Genomic DNA, 16998 nt, shown 5'->3' on the forward strand with positions numbered 1-16998 from the left:
ACCATTGCATGAAAATGCACTGTCCGATTTTTATAAAATTTATGTTAATTATGGAATGCACTACTATAAATGTATTTCTGGATCTAAATTTACTTTACACACTTTGGAGAAAAGTTGCTATTGCTTCTGTAAAAGGCTGTCCATTTGATACTGGGTGCTCTTCTGAAATCGAGATTGACTTCGTCAGAAAGGTCTGAAGTTTTTGTTTCAAATTGTTGTATACCAAAAAATACAATGATTTCTGTACTTTATACCAATTTTTATTTGAAAGCAAGCTATAGGCGCTCCGTCGTGATATCAGCATGCTTTTGCTAGGGGTAGTACAACTACAAGATAGCACAAGCCTGAACATGTTCACTTTAACAAAAATTTCTAATTGACCTGTCGCATATTTGCAGTTTGTACATTTCCCATCAGCTTTTCACACGAGGTCATTGGACCTCCAATGGCAGCTATAAAAATGGTTTTATTTTATTTTATAGATTTTTGTTTTTTCATATTTTGTAGATTTAAATATTATCTATAATGTATATACAGTATTGTATAATGGTTACTAATTACAATAGAGTAAATTAATGTATTATTAGGGTCCACCTTTTCAATACAAAATGTAGAGTTTAAATTACGTAATTGATTAGGGACTAGTTTCGACCTAGTACTAGGTCATCGTCAGCCTAAAGCAAAATTAAAACACAAACCGAAGAAATTAAACAATGTAAAGACACATAAGGTCTCGTAAAAGTACATATCATGTGAGATATTGTGGAGCACTATGTTAAAAAATAACTCTATGAAAGAGATTCATAAAAAATCCAGTGCACATTTTAATGCGCACTCGACTTTATAATGATATACGGCGCACTGGACTTTATTCGTAAATAAACGGCGTAACTTCGGCTCAGTGGTTCTTCTATTGGATACCAGCATCTTAAAGGAGCCAGCATATTCTAATCTCCTTATCCAGCAACTCAAGGATTCCTATCTATAACATCTTTTTAGAGCACACTCATGTGAAAAGCTGATGGGAAATGTAAAAACTGCAAATATGCGACAGGTCAATTAGAAACTTTTGCTAAAGTAACACGTGAGTACCAGAATATAAGTGAACATGTTCAGGCTTGCGCTATCTCGTAGTTGTACTACCCTAGCGAAAGCATGCTGATATCACGACGGAGCGGCTATAGCTTGCTTTCAAATAAAAATTGGTATAAAGTGCAACCTCTCCAAAGGGTAAGGTTACAATTAATAGGTTTAAAGAAGAGAAAATGTTTGCTACCGTAATGCTTTCACCAAAAGTACTGTACACTAGGCATGCCAACATGTACGAAATTAAATTTGCAAGCACATTAATCACAGGAAATAAACAAACAGTTTAACCAACATGACTATTAAGAAAGGATAACCGGGAAGCGGCTGGGAACCATATCCAGGCGGTGGAAGGTATTGGTAACACTGAAGAAGCGAAGTCAATGTAATCCTAAACTTTACTTAACAAGTTAGATTCGATTTCATATATAAAGCAATAACCAAGATACAATTAAAATAATGACGGCATAATTTCAACAACCATTACAATTTACATGAGGGTAGCATTTAGTAATTAAATTTATTTTACACCGGAACATCACACATGACGTTCCACTGTCGTGGCGTTACCTTTAAAAACCCAAAACAGTTCGAAATAAATAAAGGAAGGTAACGTTATACTAAAGTGAAGAGATACATCTAAGGAGGAAAAATAATTTACGTATAATCATGGAGGAGAGCATCTTCAGTGGGTAGCCCCCTCAAAAACACTTCTGAGAAAGGGTACCCGACCTAAAGATGAATATTCCATGATGAAGCGGAATTAATGAGATAGTCCCGAGAAAAATATTACTGATAAGGATTACTTCGAAAGGCGTATAACAATTAATTTACAAAACAACAAACGGGTACTATCTCTTAACAAAGTGAGGCGACTTACCGAAACGGCTAAGTCATAATTATAACATTTGGAAGCAGAAGGAAACACGGGTACGCTCCGGCAAGATAAATTAAAAATGAAACACTACATCTGAAACTGAATACCAGAAAAGTTAAAAAATAATAATCAGTGCTTACCGGATGGTGGGGCCAAGAAGACCCGTACCTTGGAAGGTGACCGTTCCCTTCAGTGGTCAAACAGAAAAGACGCCCTCGCAGAGCAAGGCTCCAGCGACAACGCTTCTCCCCGGAAATTATGAAATATTACCACGGCCAATGAGCGTACGATGTTTTCCTTCACCTACCAATCACATTTAGAAAAAATAGTGCTGACAAAGAACATTTAGGAAGCCCTTAGAAATTACGAAATTTGTGCAACTTTACGAAACCGGAAATCTCCCACGCCGATGTGGCGCGTGTGGTACAGGATGCACCAGAATTACAATGACAATCAAATAATTTTAAAATCATATCGACTTCAAACAAATTAAACAATTCCAAAATTCACATACTGAGGAAAACCAAAACAAACAATTGAATAAATCCTTTACATACATAATTTATCGCCGTCTTCCGAGTCCAAATAATCAAATCCCAATAATCACAACATACTCCCCCCCTTTAATTTGGAGCACCGCTCCAAAAATAAAAATTTTATTCACAATTTTAGCAGTCCAATTCCTGCATAGTTTAGAAAATAACAAAACACCTTAAAAAAACCGCTGAAAATAAAGGACATATAACAATGTTCATTGAAACAGAAAGCACATAAAATATACACTAAAGAGATTTTTAAAAAAAATTTCTTTTTTCTGTTCTTATGTTCGTAAAACACCACACTGAAATTATTTTCTTTACAAAATTGAAACGTTCACTGAAAAAAAAATTTAACACAAAATAAGAGACATCTTTTGGATTGAGTTCTTGGTTTTTCTGTTTTATTTACACTGTAGCACCACGAGTTCTTGCTGTTGATGTGACTGACGACGCGGCCACTGTCTTCAGCCTCTACATTACAGTTCAAACTGGGTGACTGCGCACAGCCTAGCACGACTGGCGTCATTGGTATATCCGGTTACAGCGCTGTAAATTGACATGTCCAAGTATAGGTGATATCACGTGCCACTAATGGCCACGTCAGTGTATGTCTGGTAACTATTCAGAATCTTGGCATGGGATGATGGTCACCACCATGCAGACGGTTCCCTCTTGGACTAGGGACGTCAAGTTGTCGGGCAGGAACAGTAATTGTCATCTGTAGCTCAGGTCACTGGAATGCAGTGCAGAACGGCAGGGCCCAAGACATAACGTACCTCTCCACTAGGCACGACAGCAGAAATGGGGATGGTATCCCCCTCCGGCCACTGCAACAGAAATTTACCCGCAGCAGACAGGGAATATGAAGCTAAAGCCACCCTGGTGGACAAGAGCTTGGAGGCACCTAACCGGTGTCTCCTCGACCTTCATTTGGGAGGTTCCCCCACAGGTTTGGGACTATCTTAGCCCCCCCCATTCCGGCAAGCACTATGGATAACTTAAGATGAAATTTAGGAAATGGTTTAAAGAAACTCAAAAACTTTGCCGGAGCTTACCCTGATTTCACAATTTGACAATAATCCCTAGTTACGAAGATCATAATTCTACCCCACAATACATACTAAATTATATCTAACGTGATCATAAATGACCTTTCCATTACAACTAAAGAGACTAAACTAAATCATAAACTATAAAAGCCGAAAAATTGTGCGCACTAATTAAAAATTTGCTTACAACTAATTCCTTATCACTACCCCAAAACAAAATAGTTTCTAAAGTATTATCTCATAACTAGGGAATTTTTATCTGAGATAAATGCACACGGCTGATCCTCTTTCTTTCAGGATCACTGATTAACAATGATACAGGGGTTAAAAATTTCAAAATTGTGCAGGGACCTCGAAATCTGGGGGATAACTTGCTTATTACATGGTCCGCAGCACTACTAATGGGATGAGTCTTTACATAGACCTGGTCACCCACAGACAGATTGTGCGGTCTTCGCCCGTGATTATAGTTACGTTGAACTTTAGCGTAATAAACCTTCAAATTTTTACGCGCACGATGCCAAGCAGCACGGATCGTTTCTGGATTAGCGACATCAGGCAGGAGATCGTTAATGGACCACAGATTAGAAAGTGGAGAATTAGGGGTGAACGCTAGCATCAATGAAGCAGGAGTTTGCTTGTGACTTTCATGAACAGCAGTATTGAAAGCAAATGATAGCCAATTAAGTGAAGAATCCCACTTTGAGTGGTCAGAAGAATGGTATGCAATAAGAGCAGATCTTAGGTTCCGATTAACTCTTTCAGCATAATTAGGCCTGGGATAATAAGGTGTTGTAGTCACATGAGAGATAGATAGATCAAAACAGAAATTACGGAATTGCACAGATGTAAAAGCTCTAGCATTATCACTTACCAAAAATTGACAGGGTCCAAATGAAGCAAAGATCTGTTTTAAGCAAGAAATAGTAGTACTAGCATTAGCCATGCGAGTAGGGAACAGCCATGTAAAACGCGAGAACGCATCAACACACACAAGTATGAAACGATGGCCGGTCCGTGAACGCGGGAATGGTCCAATTTAGTCGATAAATAGTCTCTCCATTGGGCGAGAAGCTTGCTCAGATGACAACAGACCAAGGCGGGTATTAGGAGCGGGTTTACTGATGTTACAGGTTTTGCAAGATTTAACCATAGTACGAATTTCACCATCCATGGATTTCCAAATGAAATGCTTACGAATTTTCTCCCTGGTTTTAAATACACCAAGATGTCCGCCAACAGGGGATTCATGGAAATATTTGAAAAGAGCAGGGACTAGATTAGAAGGTACAACAATTTTGGGGTCTCTGCGCCCACGAGCAGGACAACACAGAACACCATTTTTGAGGACATACGGTTTGACATGTTCACCAGATTTAATCCTGTCAATAATACCCTTCAATTCAGGATCGTCTTCCTGATGTTTAGAGATATCTTTGAAAAGGACAGGGGAATTGGTCAAAACCACATTAACAAAGGCCGAAACTTGTTCAGGAGAGGGATCAGCGGATTCTAATTGAGGATCAGAACTGCCAGGGTAGAACATTCTACTAAGAGTGTCGGCAATGACATTTTGAGTTCCACGAATGTGACGAGCTTCAAATTGAAAAGCTGAGATGCGTACTGCCCAACGCGCAAGACGACCAGTTCTTCTTGGCTTGGCCAGTACCCAACTCAATGCCTGATTGTCTGTTTCAAGATCAAAAGGTAGATGTTCAAGATACATTCTAAATTTCTCCAAGGAGAAAACAACAGCTAAGGCTTCTAACTCATATATAGAATAGTTGCGTTCAGCAGGATTTAGACTACGTGAAGCATAAGAGATAGGACGACGTCCATCTTGAAATTCCTGAAGGAGAACACCAGATATACCTGTAGATGAGGCGTCGGTTTGGAGAATGAAACGTTTAGAAAAATCTGGCATCGCCAGCACAGGAGCATTACATAAAGCAGATTTCAGATCATAGAAAGCTTCAAGTTGGGCATCACCCCACTCAAATTTAGCATCTTTTCTCCTCAAGGCATTTAATGGGGCTGCTCTTTCAGCGAAATTAGGGATAAATTTACGGAAGAAATTGACCATACCAACGAACCTAGCGACAGCTTTGACATCTTTAGGAGTAGGAAAATTTTGGATAGCTGCAGTACGAGATTGGTCAACCGAAACGCCTTTCTCGGACACGATATGGCCTAGGAAGGACATCTGAGGCTGTGCGAAAGTCACTTTGCTAGCCTTAAGGGTTAGTCCTGCTTTACGGAGCCTTTCAAGGACTTCATTGATATGAGCAAGGTGTTCTTCAAAGGTTTCGCTAAAAATTACCAAATCATCAAGATAATTATAAACGAATTTGAATTTAATGTCTGACAACACGTTATCCAGCAGCCGAGTCAAAACAGCAGCTCCCGTTGCCAGTCCGAACGGCACGCGCTCAAATTCATAGAGGTTCCAGTCAGTAGCAAAAGCTGTAAGATGCTTGGATTCCTCAGCAAGAGGTATCTGATAGTACGCCTGATTCAGATCAAAAGTGGTAAAAATTTTGGCATTAGCAAACCAAGAGAAACAAGAGTGCAAGTCAGGAAGTGGAACAGATTGAAGCACAACTCGCTTATTCAACATTCGATAGTCTATTACAGGCCGAAAACCACCCTGTGGTTTAGGGACTAGAAATATGGGAGAAGAGTACGCAGATTTAGAAGGACGTATTACACCATCAGCAAGCATTTGGTCGATGATAGCCTTAAGGGCTTTCATCTTAGGAGGCGACAACCGGTACGGAGGAGAACGAACAGGTACATTGTCAGTTACTTCAATTTTATATTCCAAAACATTGGTCACACCTAACTTGTCAGTGAACACATCAGGAAATTTATCGCAAAGATTCCTAAGCTGGTTGGCCTGATCATCAGGCAAATGATCAAAGTCGAAAGCTTTTGGTTCACTTGTGTCCTCAGACACAGCACTGACATGATAAGGAAGGATAGGAGAACGGTTACACAATGTAAAGATCCTCATAGAAAACTTAAACTGGAATTTATTATATTGAAGATCCAAAACCATACCAGTTTTGGCAATAAAATTTGCACCGAGAATGAAAGGACAAGATAAATCTTTCACCACTACCACGGGCATTTTCCATGTGAAATTACGTATTCTAATTTTGAGATTCAGACTTCCAATCAAATTCAAGGAATTAGAATTAGCCGTATGGCAGGTTAAAGACACAGGTTTTAAAGCAGGGAACTTACAAACAGATTTCACAGAGTTATACAATTTTTCACTCATCAAGGTGAGGCTACTTCCAGAATCAACTAAAGCACAAACTGGTTCATTGTTCACTTCTAGGCAAATGTAAGGTAATTTACATGGAGGAATAGCAGAAATACCACAAGATTTTGGAAAATTGACACTAGGGTCAGACTGAAGCTTATAATCGACTACAGGGTCAGGTAAATCATCAACTAATTGACAGCGATAACAGACGAAACATGAAGGTACACTATAAGTTTTGGCACCAGGATCGGCGGCTAGTCATCTGGGATTACTATTACCAGAACGCCCAGAACCGGAAGAATTGCGAGGACACTGTCTTGAAAAGTGTCTATTTGACCCACAATATCTGCAAGAACTAGTGGAGGGAGAAACTCTATTCTCATTCGGATTTGAATTGCCTAAGGGCTCAATCTTAGGACAATTCCTTTGGAAATTTTGAAGATGACCACCCATGACAGGTTTTGAATTGCCTAAGGGCCCAATCTTAGGACAATTCCGCTGGAAATGATCCGTAGAACCACAACTATAACATGCACGTGAATTACGTGGCTTGGAAGCAATAGAAACGGTACTAGTGACCTGAGAAGACATGCTCATAGGAGGAGGAGCCAAGGCGACTCGTAACTGGTCGGCATACCTAATGCCTTCAGCAGAAACAGTAATAGCTTCCAACTGAGCGAACGTAGCGGGTCGAGGCGACAGAGCAAGATAGACCGGTAATTTGGTGCAAGACCCTCAATAATGCTAGCAACCATTTGAGACTCAGAATAGTTTAGCATGAAGATCCGAGCATTGAACTTAATGTCCTGGATGTATTCCGACAAAGTTTCATTCAAATACTGTACTCGAAAATAATGCCTTTGAACCAAAGAAGACAAAGCACGGGAAGGAATAAAAAACTCAAGCACATGTGCATGAAATTGGTCAACTGTCCACTTTTCTGAAATGGCTCTTATGACATGCTCAGAAAGAGCTCCAGATACATGTGGATATAAGACTTGGAAGAAATTGTCACGACTTAAGGAATACACTATACTCTGATCTTTAAATTCGACCAAAAAACGTAGAAACACTATGACTTCGTCAATCGAATTAACGGTGAACTTAGATACACCCTTAAATATAGCAGTTAATGGGTGAGGCAAGTTTGAAAAAAATTGAGAAGCAGCAGGAGTAGGTACCTGAACAGCACTGGATTGGTTACAAGAAGGCAATACAGTAGTAAAGAAATCTTGATTAGAACGCTCCCGGGATAGGGTAGGAGTACTAAAAGTGAGGTTAGGACTGAGGTTAGATTGCATAGAAACCGGCACAGATATTCGCATTTGCGACACATTTTCACACATCTGTGACACCCCAGAAGAATTTACTACAGGTGACGCTTGGACATGGGGATATCTTTGTACGATAGGAAGAGAAACAACTTGGGTCGCAACCGGAGGATGATATAAAGACACAGTAGAATTAACAGTTCCCATAGGAACAGTTGACATAGTAACTTGCGTACAAGAAACACCACTATCATTATTCATGGGCAGAGAAGCACTGGTAAATACAGCAGGAGAAGATTGCACGGGAGTATCATTAAAAGTGACCACTGCACTAACTGGTGAAGCAGTAGATACAGATACAGTGTCACTGTCACACGTTTCAGATTGGACGGGTACATTAACTATAGAACTTGAGCTAGGCAAAGAATTACCTTCCAGCAATCCAACAATTTTATCAAAAATATCACAAAACTGCAATAACAACGATTCGCACTCGCATCGCTCATCTTCAGATAAATTATGCGCCAACAGATCGCGAATCCTGTCCACGTAATGCTGCACTTGGCCTTTCGCACGTGTTAACTGTGCATCGGACGGTTTAGAAGAACAAAATGACATAATAATGGCTTTATATTCTACAATTTTATCTCTGACAATCGACAAAGATGCGCACACTTCATCTGTTGATAACCCTGGGACGAAAACAGGTTCATTTAGCGATTGTTTCAACAAGCTCGTGTCATCCTTAACCTTTCCTGTCGAATTCAACTTACGAATACGAAGTTCGTAAGCTAATTCCTCCTTCCTCAAATGGAACGGCCCTGGGATAGCACGAGACATGTTGATAAAAAAGGAAACACTACGAGATAATACTTGAATTAAATTTTAGGTTATAACCACCGAATTACCGTCAACTTTGCTTCTTCAGCAACGCAAAGCTCTGCTACCATACTGCAACCTCTCCAAAGGGTAAGGTTACAATTAATAGGTTTAAAGAAGAGAAAATGTTTGCTACCGTAATGCTTTCACCAAAAGTACTGTACACTAGGCATGTCAACATGTACGAAATTAAATTTGCAAGCACATTAATCACAGGAAATAAACAAACAGTTTAACCAACATGACTATTAAGAAAGGATAACCGGGAAGCGGCTGGGAACCATATCCAGGCGGTGGAAGGTATTGGTAACACTGAAGAAGCGAAGTCAATGTAATCCTAAACTTTACTTAACAAGTTAGATTCGATTTCATATATAAAGCAATAACCAAGATACAATTAAAATAATGACGGCATAATTTCAACAACCATTACAATTTACATGAGGGTAGCATTTAGTAATTAAATTTATTTTACACCGGAACATCACACATGACGTTCCACTGTCGTGGCGTTACCTTTAAAAACCCAAAACAGTTCGAAATAAATAAAGGAAGGTAACGTTATACTAAAGTGAAGAGATACATCTAAGGAGGAAAAATAATTTACGTATAATCATGGAGCAGAGCATCTTCAGTGGGTAGCCCCCTCAAAAACACTTCTGAGAAAGGGTACCCGACCTAAAGATGAATATTCCATGATGAAGCGGAATTAATGAGATAGTCCCGAGAAAAATATTACTGATAAGGATTACTTCGAAAGGCGTATAACAATTAATTTACAAAACAACAAACGGGTACTATCTCTTAACAAAGTGAGGCGACTTACCGAAACGGCTAAGTCATAATTATAACATTTGGAAGCAGAAGGAAACACGGGTACGCTCCGGCAAGATAAATTAAAAATGAAACACTACATCTGAAACTGAATACCAGAAAAGTTAAAAAATAATAATCAGTGCTTACCGGATGGTGGGGCCAAGAAGACCCGTACCTTGGAAGGTGACCGTTCCCTTCAGTGGTCAAACAGAAAAGACGCCCTCGCAGAGCAAGGCTCCAGCGACAACGCTTCTCCCCGGAAATTATGAAATATTACCACGGCCAATGAGCGTACGATGTTTTCCTTCACCTACCAATCACATTTAGAAAAAATAGTGCTGACAAAGAACATTTAGGAAGCCCTTAGAAATTACGAAATTTGTGCAACTTTACGAAACCGGAAATCTCCCACGCCGATGTGGCGCGTGTGGTACAGGATGCACCAGAATTACAATGACAATCAAATAATTTTAAAATCATATCGACTTCAAACAAATTAAACAATTCCAAAATTCACATACTGAGGAAAACCAAAACAAACAATTGAATAAATCCTTTACATACATAATTTATCGCCGTCTTCCGAGTCCAAATAATCAAATCCCAATAATCACAACATAAAGTACAGAAATCATTGTACTTTTTCGGTATACAACAATTTGAAACAAAAACTTCATACCTTTCTGACAAAGTCAATCTCGATTTCAGAAGACCACCCAGTATCAAACGGACAGCCTTTTACAAAAGCAATAGCAACTTTTCTCCAAAGTGTGTAAAGTAAATTTAAGTCCAGAAATACATTTATAATAGCGCATTCCATAATCCACGTAAATTTCATAAAAATCGGACAGTGCGTTTTCATGCAATGGTACTATAGAGTTGTTGTTTACAAGAAACAGGCAAGAAAATATGTACTTTTTTAATTCCACCTAAGATAACGTTCACAAGAAACATAATAAAAATATGCAAATACCACAAATGAATGCAAAATAAAACAAGCTTTATTATGGTGTGATTAGATTGGCAAACTGGTTCAAATTTTATTAGCGTTTTAAATCAACTGACAATACTTTCTGCATTGACAGTAGGTTCATCAATAACTCCACTGATTCTAAAAGAACTAACTTTATTCTGAATAACATCCATGCATGGGCACCTCATTAACACACTAAAATATACAGAAATACACTCACGAAATACTGCTGGAAGACTCCATATTTACAACAACAACAACCAGAACAACAAAAACACTGGGAAAACAAAAGCAAGAACCAAGCTACCATTTGTAGTCAGACCGTTGAACAAAGCACATATATGTAGATACATAAGTACACTTTACTGTCTCTGTGTATCAACACGACTTGCAGATTCTCATAATTGGCACTTGTTATATCACACAGATACTGTACGTTTATAATACTGTGTTCACTGACTGTAACACTTGGTTTAAAGATACATTCACTTGAGCAACACACACTTATCGTTCTAAAACGTAAATTGTGGAAAGTCTCAGATATAGCACCCCACAGCTTTCACCAACATATAATACCAAGCCGCCACAAGTGATACAATACCCAGTATCTAAGCATTCTACAGTTGTAGGTCAGTCACGTTCCACAAACATAATAAGACGACGTTCCACCAAAGCTTGAAGTCGAGTCCAGTATGTATCGTATGCTTCTCGCCTATATAGATCTCAGCTTCCTCCTTCCCTCACATCATACGTCGAGATTGATCCTGGCCAGCCATTCACGAGTAGATCCTCTTGTCAAGACTACACCCTGAACTTCTTCCATGTCACAAGACAATAACAAGGCCACCTCATCGGACTCTGGGGTGTTTCACATGAGTCATAGGAACTTTCCAGTTGAAAATAACACTGTTTTCCCATTCATTTGTACAAAACAAATTAATCATATCACATATGGAGACCTTCTAGTATCAAATATTAGGAATAATATACAAATGAAATAATGATGAAAATAATAATAATAATAATAATAATAATAATAATAATAATAATAATAATAATAATAATAATAATAAATCGAATACTGGCAATAGTATCTCTCACTTCTAAATACAATGCAAGGGGATAGTACATATATCACAACCTTTTCACTTATTTTTACCCCCCTTAAGTGGATTTTTAAAAAACAAAAATATATGTGTTTCTTTATTTCTAAAGGCGATTCCAAATATCAATTTTCACGTCTTTTAACTGTTAAGTTTTGGAGATATAGATATACTCGTTTTAAAAAATTCACCCCACTTTTCACCCCCTTAGCAATGAAATATCCAAAAGTTCTTCCTTAGTGAGCACCTACATTGTAATATAAATGTATCTCCAAAATTTCATTTTTTTATATCCAGTAATTTTGGCTCGGTAGTGATGAATCAGTCAGTCAGTCAGTCAGTCAGTCAGTCAGTCCATATTATTTTATATATATAGATGAACATTTTCCCTTAAAAATCTAAATGTTTTCAGCTATGTGACCAAAAGTTTAAAATGCCCATAAATAATTAACGATTAAACACAGCGACTTCTGGCTTCTACTAAAAGATTCCAGTTTCAAAGCACTATTGCTTGACTATGATGGATACTTAATATTAAGACAATTGATGGAAGTATAGGGGCAAGAACTGTTAGTGGTGTCCCCAAGGACCTGTATATGTTCTCATATTCATTCCTGGATTTCATCATCACTTTATTATTCCCTTTCCATTACTTACAAATAAGTTTTTTACTCTTGCATTCAATTCAAGTAGTCCACACTCACTTCAGTTCTGAGGTTTTCCTGCAAACATTGTGGAATTGTAAACTTTGTAAGTTGATTCCTTAAAAGCAGAAGTTTGACTTTAGTAATGCGTACCATAGAAGTAGATAAAACATCTGCATTCATGGGAAATATTACCTAAAATAATATCTCAAAATTCTGAGCCTGCTTCAAAATTTCTAATCTTTGAAGTTTGTTTGGTATTAGGGTTGTCCACTCTTACCATAACTTTTCAACTTGTTTATTGAAGAAGCAATATGTATTTTAAAGGAAAGGACTAAGGGAATAAAGACAACTGGGAAAAGAATCCACAGTATTATTTTTGCTGATGACATTTCCATAGCAGCAGACTTTGGGAAGGAATTAAATAGAATGTTGAATGTTCTTTGTGATGGATTGGAACATTACAAACTTAATATCAATAGTAAGAAAACCAAAATTTTAGTTGTGAGCAAAGATGGCAGGGGAACCAAAACAAGCATAAGAATAGGAAATTCCAAAGTAGAACAAGTGCGACATTTCTGTTATTTAGGAAGCATCATCACTGAAGATGCACCAAGGGAAAGAATAGCTCTTGCTAAACAGGCGTTTAACAAATGCCCGGGTCAGTTTAGAAACTAGAAATGCTTTTGTAAAATCATGTCTGGGGTGTACTATTTTATGGTTGTCAGAGCTGGACTATTGGGAAAAAAAAAGGAAAGAGTTTCATTGGAAGCAAATGAAATGTGGATTTGGAGGAAAATGACAAGGACATGATGGATTGAAAAAAAGACTAATCGAGATGTTCTAAATGAAGTCAATGAGCATAGAGACTGATAAAGGATATGGTAGGTCATATCCTGAGTAAACATCTCTGAAGGGAAAGAGAATGTGAGGAACTTGATGGGATGTAAAGACTTACATTCTGGGGGATGTATGTTGCTAGTTACCACATTTCTGTGCCTGTTGTTAAAGTGGTTTGAGATATTTTATTCTCCCCATATATTTTCTTTTTATATCAGGTATTATTCAGTTTTTCAAAATAGTTGAAAGGAGAAAGATCCAAGCTAAACATGTGATCTTTTGATTTTAATGTGAATTGTTTTTTGTTCAAGGTATGGCTGCAGATGTTGGAACACTACAGAGACTACCTAAAGTTACTAGGAATGAAAGTCTGATACGAGAACTGGCTTTAACTGGTCGTAGATTTGACTCTACTGAAGCGAAAGAATGTGGTTTAGTCAGCCAGCTGTTTGAAGATAAAGACCGGTAATAATGATTCCTTTATAGGAACATTGTTATTGTCATACAGTATAAGATGCACCACAATTTTTGCTGATTTTTCTTTTAAACTGTGGTGAATGAAAGATTAATTTCTCCTATTTATATAATTAAACTTTTTGACATCTATAAGTGAAGGTCATCAAAAGCAAGTTATCATCACTGATTCAAGTATCTTATTCAAAGTCAGAATTGCATTTCTAGTGGAAGTGTTATTTGCTTTACGTCCCACTAACTACTTCTGCGGTTTTCGGAGATGTCAAGGTGCCGGAATTTTGTCCTGCAGAAGTTCTTTTATGTGCCATTAAATCTACCGACATGAGGCTGATGTATTTGAGCACCTTCAAATACCACCAGACTGAGCCAGGATCGAACCTGCCAAGTTGGGGTCGGAAGGCCAGCGCCTCAACTTCCTGAGCCACTCAGCCCGGCTGAATTGCATTTCTGAAGAGGAATTTGAGGACTTTTCACCAAATTGAATCCTTCAGAAAGGATTCATATGTAATACCTTGCTCACCTTTTCAGTTCTGCTAGAAATTGACCCACAATTATTCAGCACCCTGTGCTTTCCACCAGTCCTCGTTAGCTTTTTATTATTATTAGGATTAGAATGCTCCATCATAATATCACTTAGCACTTAAGTAAATTAATTAAACAAAAACCCACACAAAAGAAGACTAATAACATGTTACTCTATAAACAATTTTTTAAAATCTAGTTTAAGCGTCAACGATAGCATTAGTATCTTTTATCAGCAACTGTCTAACCCTACTTTGGCAGTTAGTTGTTGAACTCCTGTTTCGATCCTGGCTGACACTGGTGATTTTCAAAAGATGTTTGTTATAGCAACCACCAAATGACGAAGGTGAAGGAAAATGCGCTGCTGCCAGGTTTGGGAATGGCAAAGCGACAATTGGTTGAGAATTGCTGTCTGAGCACAAGCCAGCTCCTGACATCATTGCACCATACACTCAGAAAATTCTGCACGAAATATGAAAATGTCCTGTCTTACTAGGAGAAATTTTCTTCCATTGTTACCCTTTATGTGTAGCAATTATCACACCGAATGTACACTTCCAGCGTACCCAATCTTTCCTTGTAACTTCATCTTTCCACTGTCATAAAAGTTCAGTTCACCTAACTACATCACAGTCAAAATCATTCAGAAAACTTAGTTCATTTGTACTTTCACGCTAGTAGTGCTTCCGAATGTGTTCCATTCTGTCACAGCCATAAATGAGACTGGAAGCTATGTTTTGTTCTGGCCTAAATCAAGATACTGTATTCATCAAGAAATAGCAACAGGTGGAAACGAAGACTATCATTACTTTTTGGCTTCTGTTAAAGGCCACAGTTTGCAAAACACGTTAACTTGAATTACCTAAATCCTACTGGTTGACGTTTCATTTTGTTGATCCATTTTTGCACTTACTTCACACTAATCATACAATAAGTCTGTCCATGTTTAAGAGGTGTAGGAGTAGTGTCATAGGCACGATATCGTAACTGGTGTAAAACCTTCAATTATTGTAGTTGGTATATTTTGGTCATATTTTATTAAATGCTAAATTATCTTTTATTAAATGTTTAATATGACTAATACATGGTTTTTCTGTAAATATGTATTATAAATTTGTATAACCTCAAATATGTATTGTATATTGGTTTAACCTCTATTACCAGCATAATAATTTATACCCTCTCTGTTAATATTTTAGGACTGGCTGCATGGCTATTGAAATTCGTGTCTTTAAAGTGGTTTGCCGCTACATTATTCATCAAGTAATTCATGGTCACAGATACCATGGTTTTCAATACTTATAAACAGGAACTTCCACTGGCTTAAAAGGTTATTAAGATGCCCATCTGTAGTGTATGCCCAGATGGTGCCTTTTTCCTGTATTCTCCTGCATTGTAGTGTCATCGGTATGAACTACCTTGCCACTCGCTCCCCCGCCACTGGGCGTGTATGCGCACATCATCATTCCGGCTGTGGACGGACTGGAGGCTCCTAGTTTCTTATTATATTTTTAGGTTGCATGTGGTATTGATTCTGCACTCTTCTACAGACCTTACTTGCCTGGTTTCAGTCTCTAATTTGGTGTATTATCCTTGTAGTGTGTTATTTTATTGAGTTGCAGCTCCATGTCGTCCTACCCCGTCTACTTGTTATCGTGGTGTTATTTTGCTCAAGTTGCACTAATGGGTCCTCAACCTGAGGAGCACGATCTCCTTTCGAACCGAGTAGGTATTGGTTTTGGTCCTGAGTTAGTAATGTTGTAAATGGTACCGTGGTTTGGTTTTGGGCTTACATTGTGAGGTAGCATGATGGCTTCAAGGCATGTCATTGAGGGTAGTTAGTGCTCCTTTCCCCCTTTTGGCTAACGCATATCCGTTGAGGTTCATTATGGTTGCATTGTCATCGTGTGGTATAAGTTATTTGCTATGACGCTTCGGTATGGGCGGTGTTGCCTTTCATTTACCCCTGTGTCCTGTAGATTGGGAAATAAACCCTGGCATGGGTCTACAACTCTCTCTCTCTCTCTTTTTGAAGAACCTTGTTTGCTTGCATGTAATTTGTGGTTCCTGTATGACCTGGTCTGTTCCTTTTGTTTTAATTCTCTGCCTACCCTGTTAATCAGACATCATCATGTATTTATCCTGTACTGTAAAGTTCATTTCGGGTTAACCTGCCAGCCTATGGGCCCTTTTCTCTCTGGAGTGTTACTATCAATTGCTATTGGTTTTGTCATCTTGCTGTTCTACGGTGCGCCAGTTGAGTATGGGACTAACTAGTGCTTCATTGGCGGCACTGAAGCCTCCCACTATCTGATGAAAGGGTTGTTTAGTGGTTTTTTCTTCTTCTGAGCATTTTCCATCAACTTGGTTCGTGAGCTACCATTTATATTTTATTTACCTTGTTCCATTTTTTTTTTTCCACAAACCTGCTACGCAGGCGTAGCAGGGGAAGAGGTGATACTCCCATTTGGCGCGTCCCAGGTTTCGGATAGGGGGGTCCTAACCGGCTTGCCGGCGGACTTGAGGGAAATAAAATACCTCTCGTGGACCAAACACACTACCCCCTGCGGGTGGGGGACGCACATGTAGAATACACCCGCGGTATCCCCTGCCTGTCGTAAGAGGTGACTACAAGGGGCGACCAAGGGATGTTT

General features: G+C 38.5%; 1 protein-coding gene across 3 annotated transcripts in view; it reads left to right on the forward strand.

Annotated features, from left to right (window-relative positions):
• LOC136877654 (delta(3,5)-Delta(2,4)-dienoyl-CoA isomerase, mitochondrial) overlaps positions 1-16998 on the forward strand; it is a 276941-nt gene that overhangs the window by 224828 nt on the left and 35115 nt on the right. For all 3 annotated transcript variants that reach the window (XM_067151865.2, XM_067151866.2, XM_067151867.2), the window contains exon 6: positions 13660-13813. In XM_067151865.2, the coding sequence (XP_067007966.2) occupies positions 13660-13813 (154 nt within the window). The remainder of the gene's footprint in view (positions 1-13659; positions 13814-16998) is intronic.

The sequence above is a fragment of the Anabrus simplex genome, chromosome 7 (genome assembly GCF_040414725.1).
Source record: "Anabrus simplex isolate iqAnaSimp1 chromosome 7, ASM4041472v1, whole genome shotgun sequence".
Taxonomy (NCBI): Eukaryota; Metazoa; Arthropoda; class Insecta; order Orthoptera; family Tettigoniidae; genus Anabrus; species Anabrus simplex.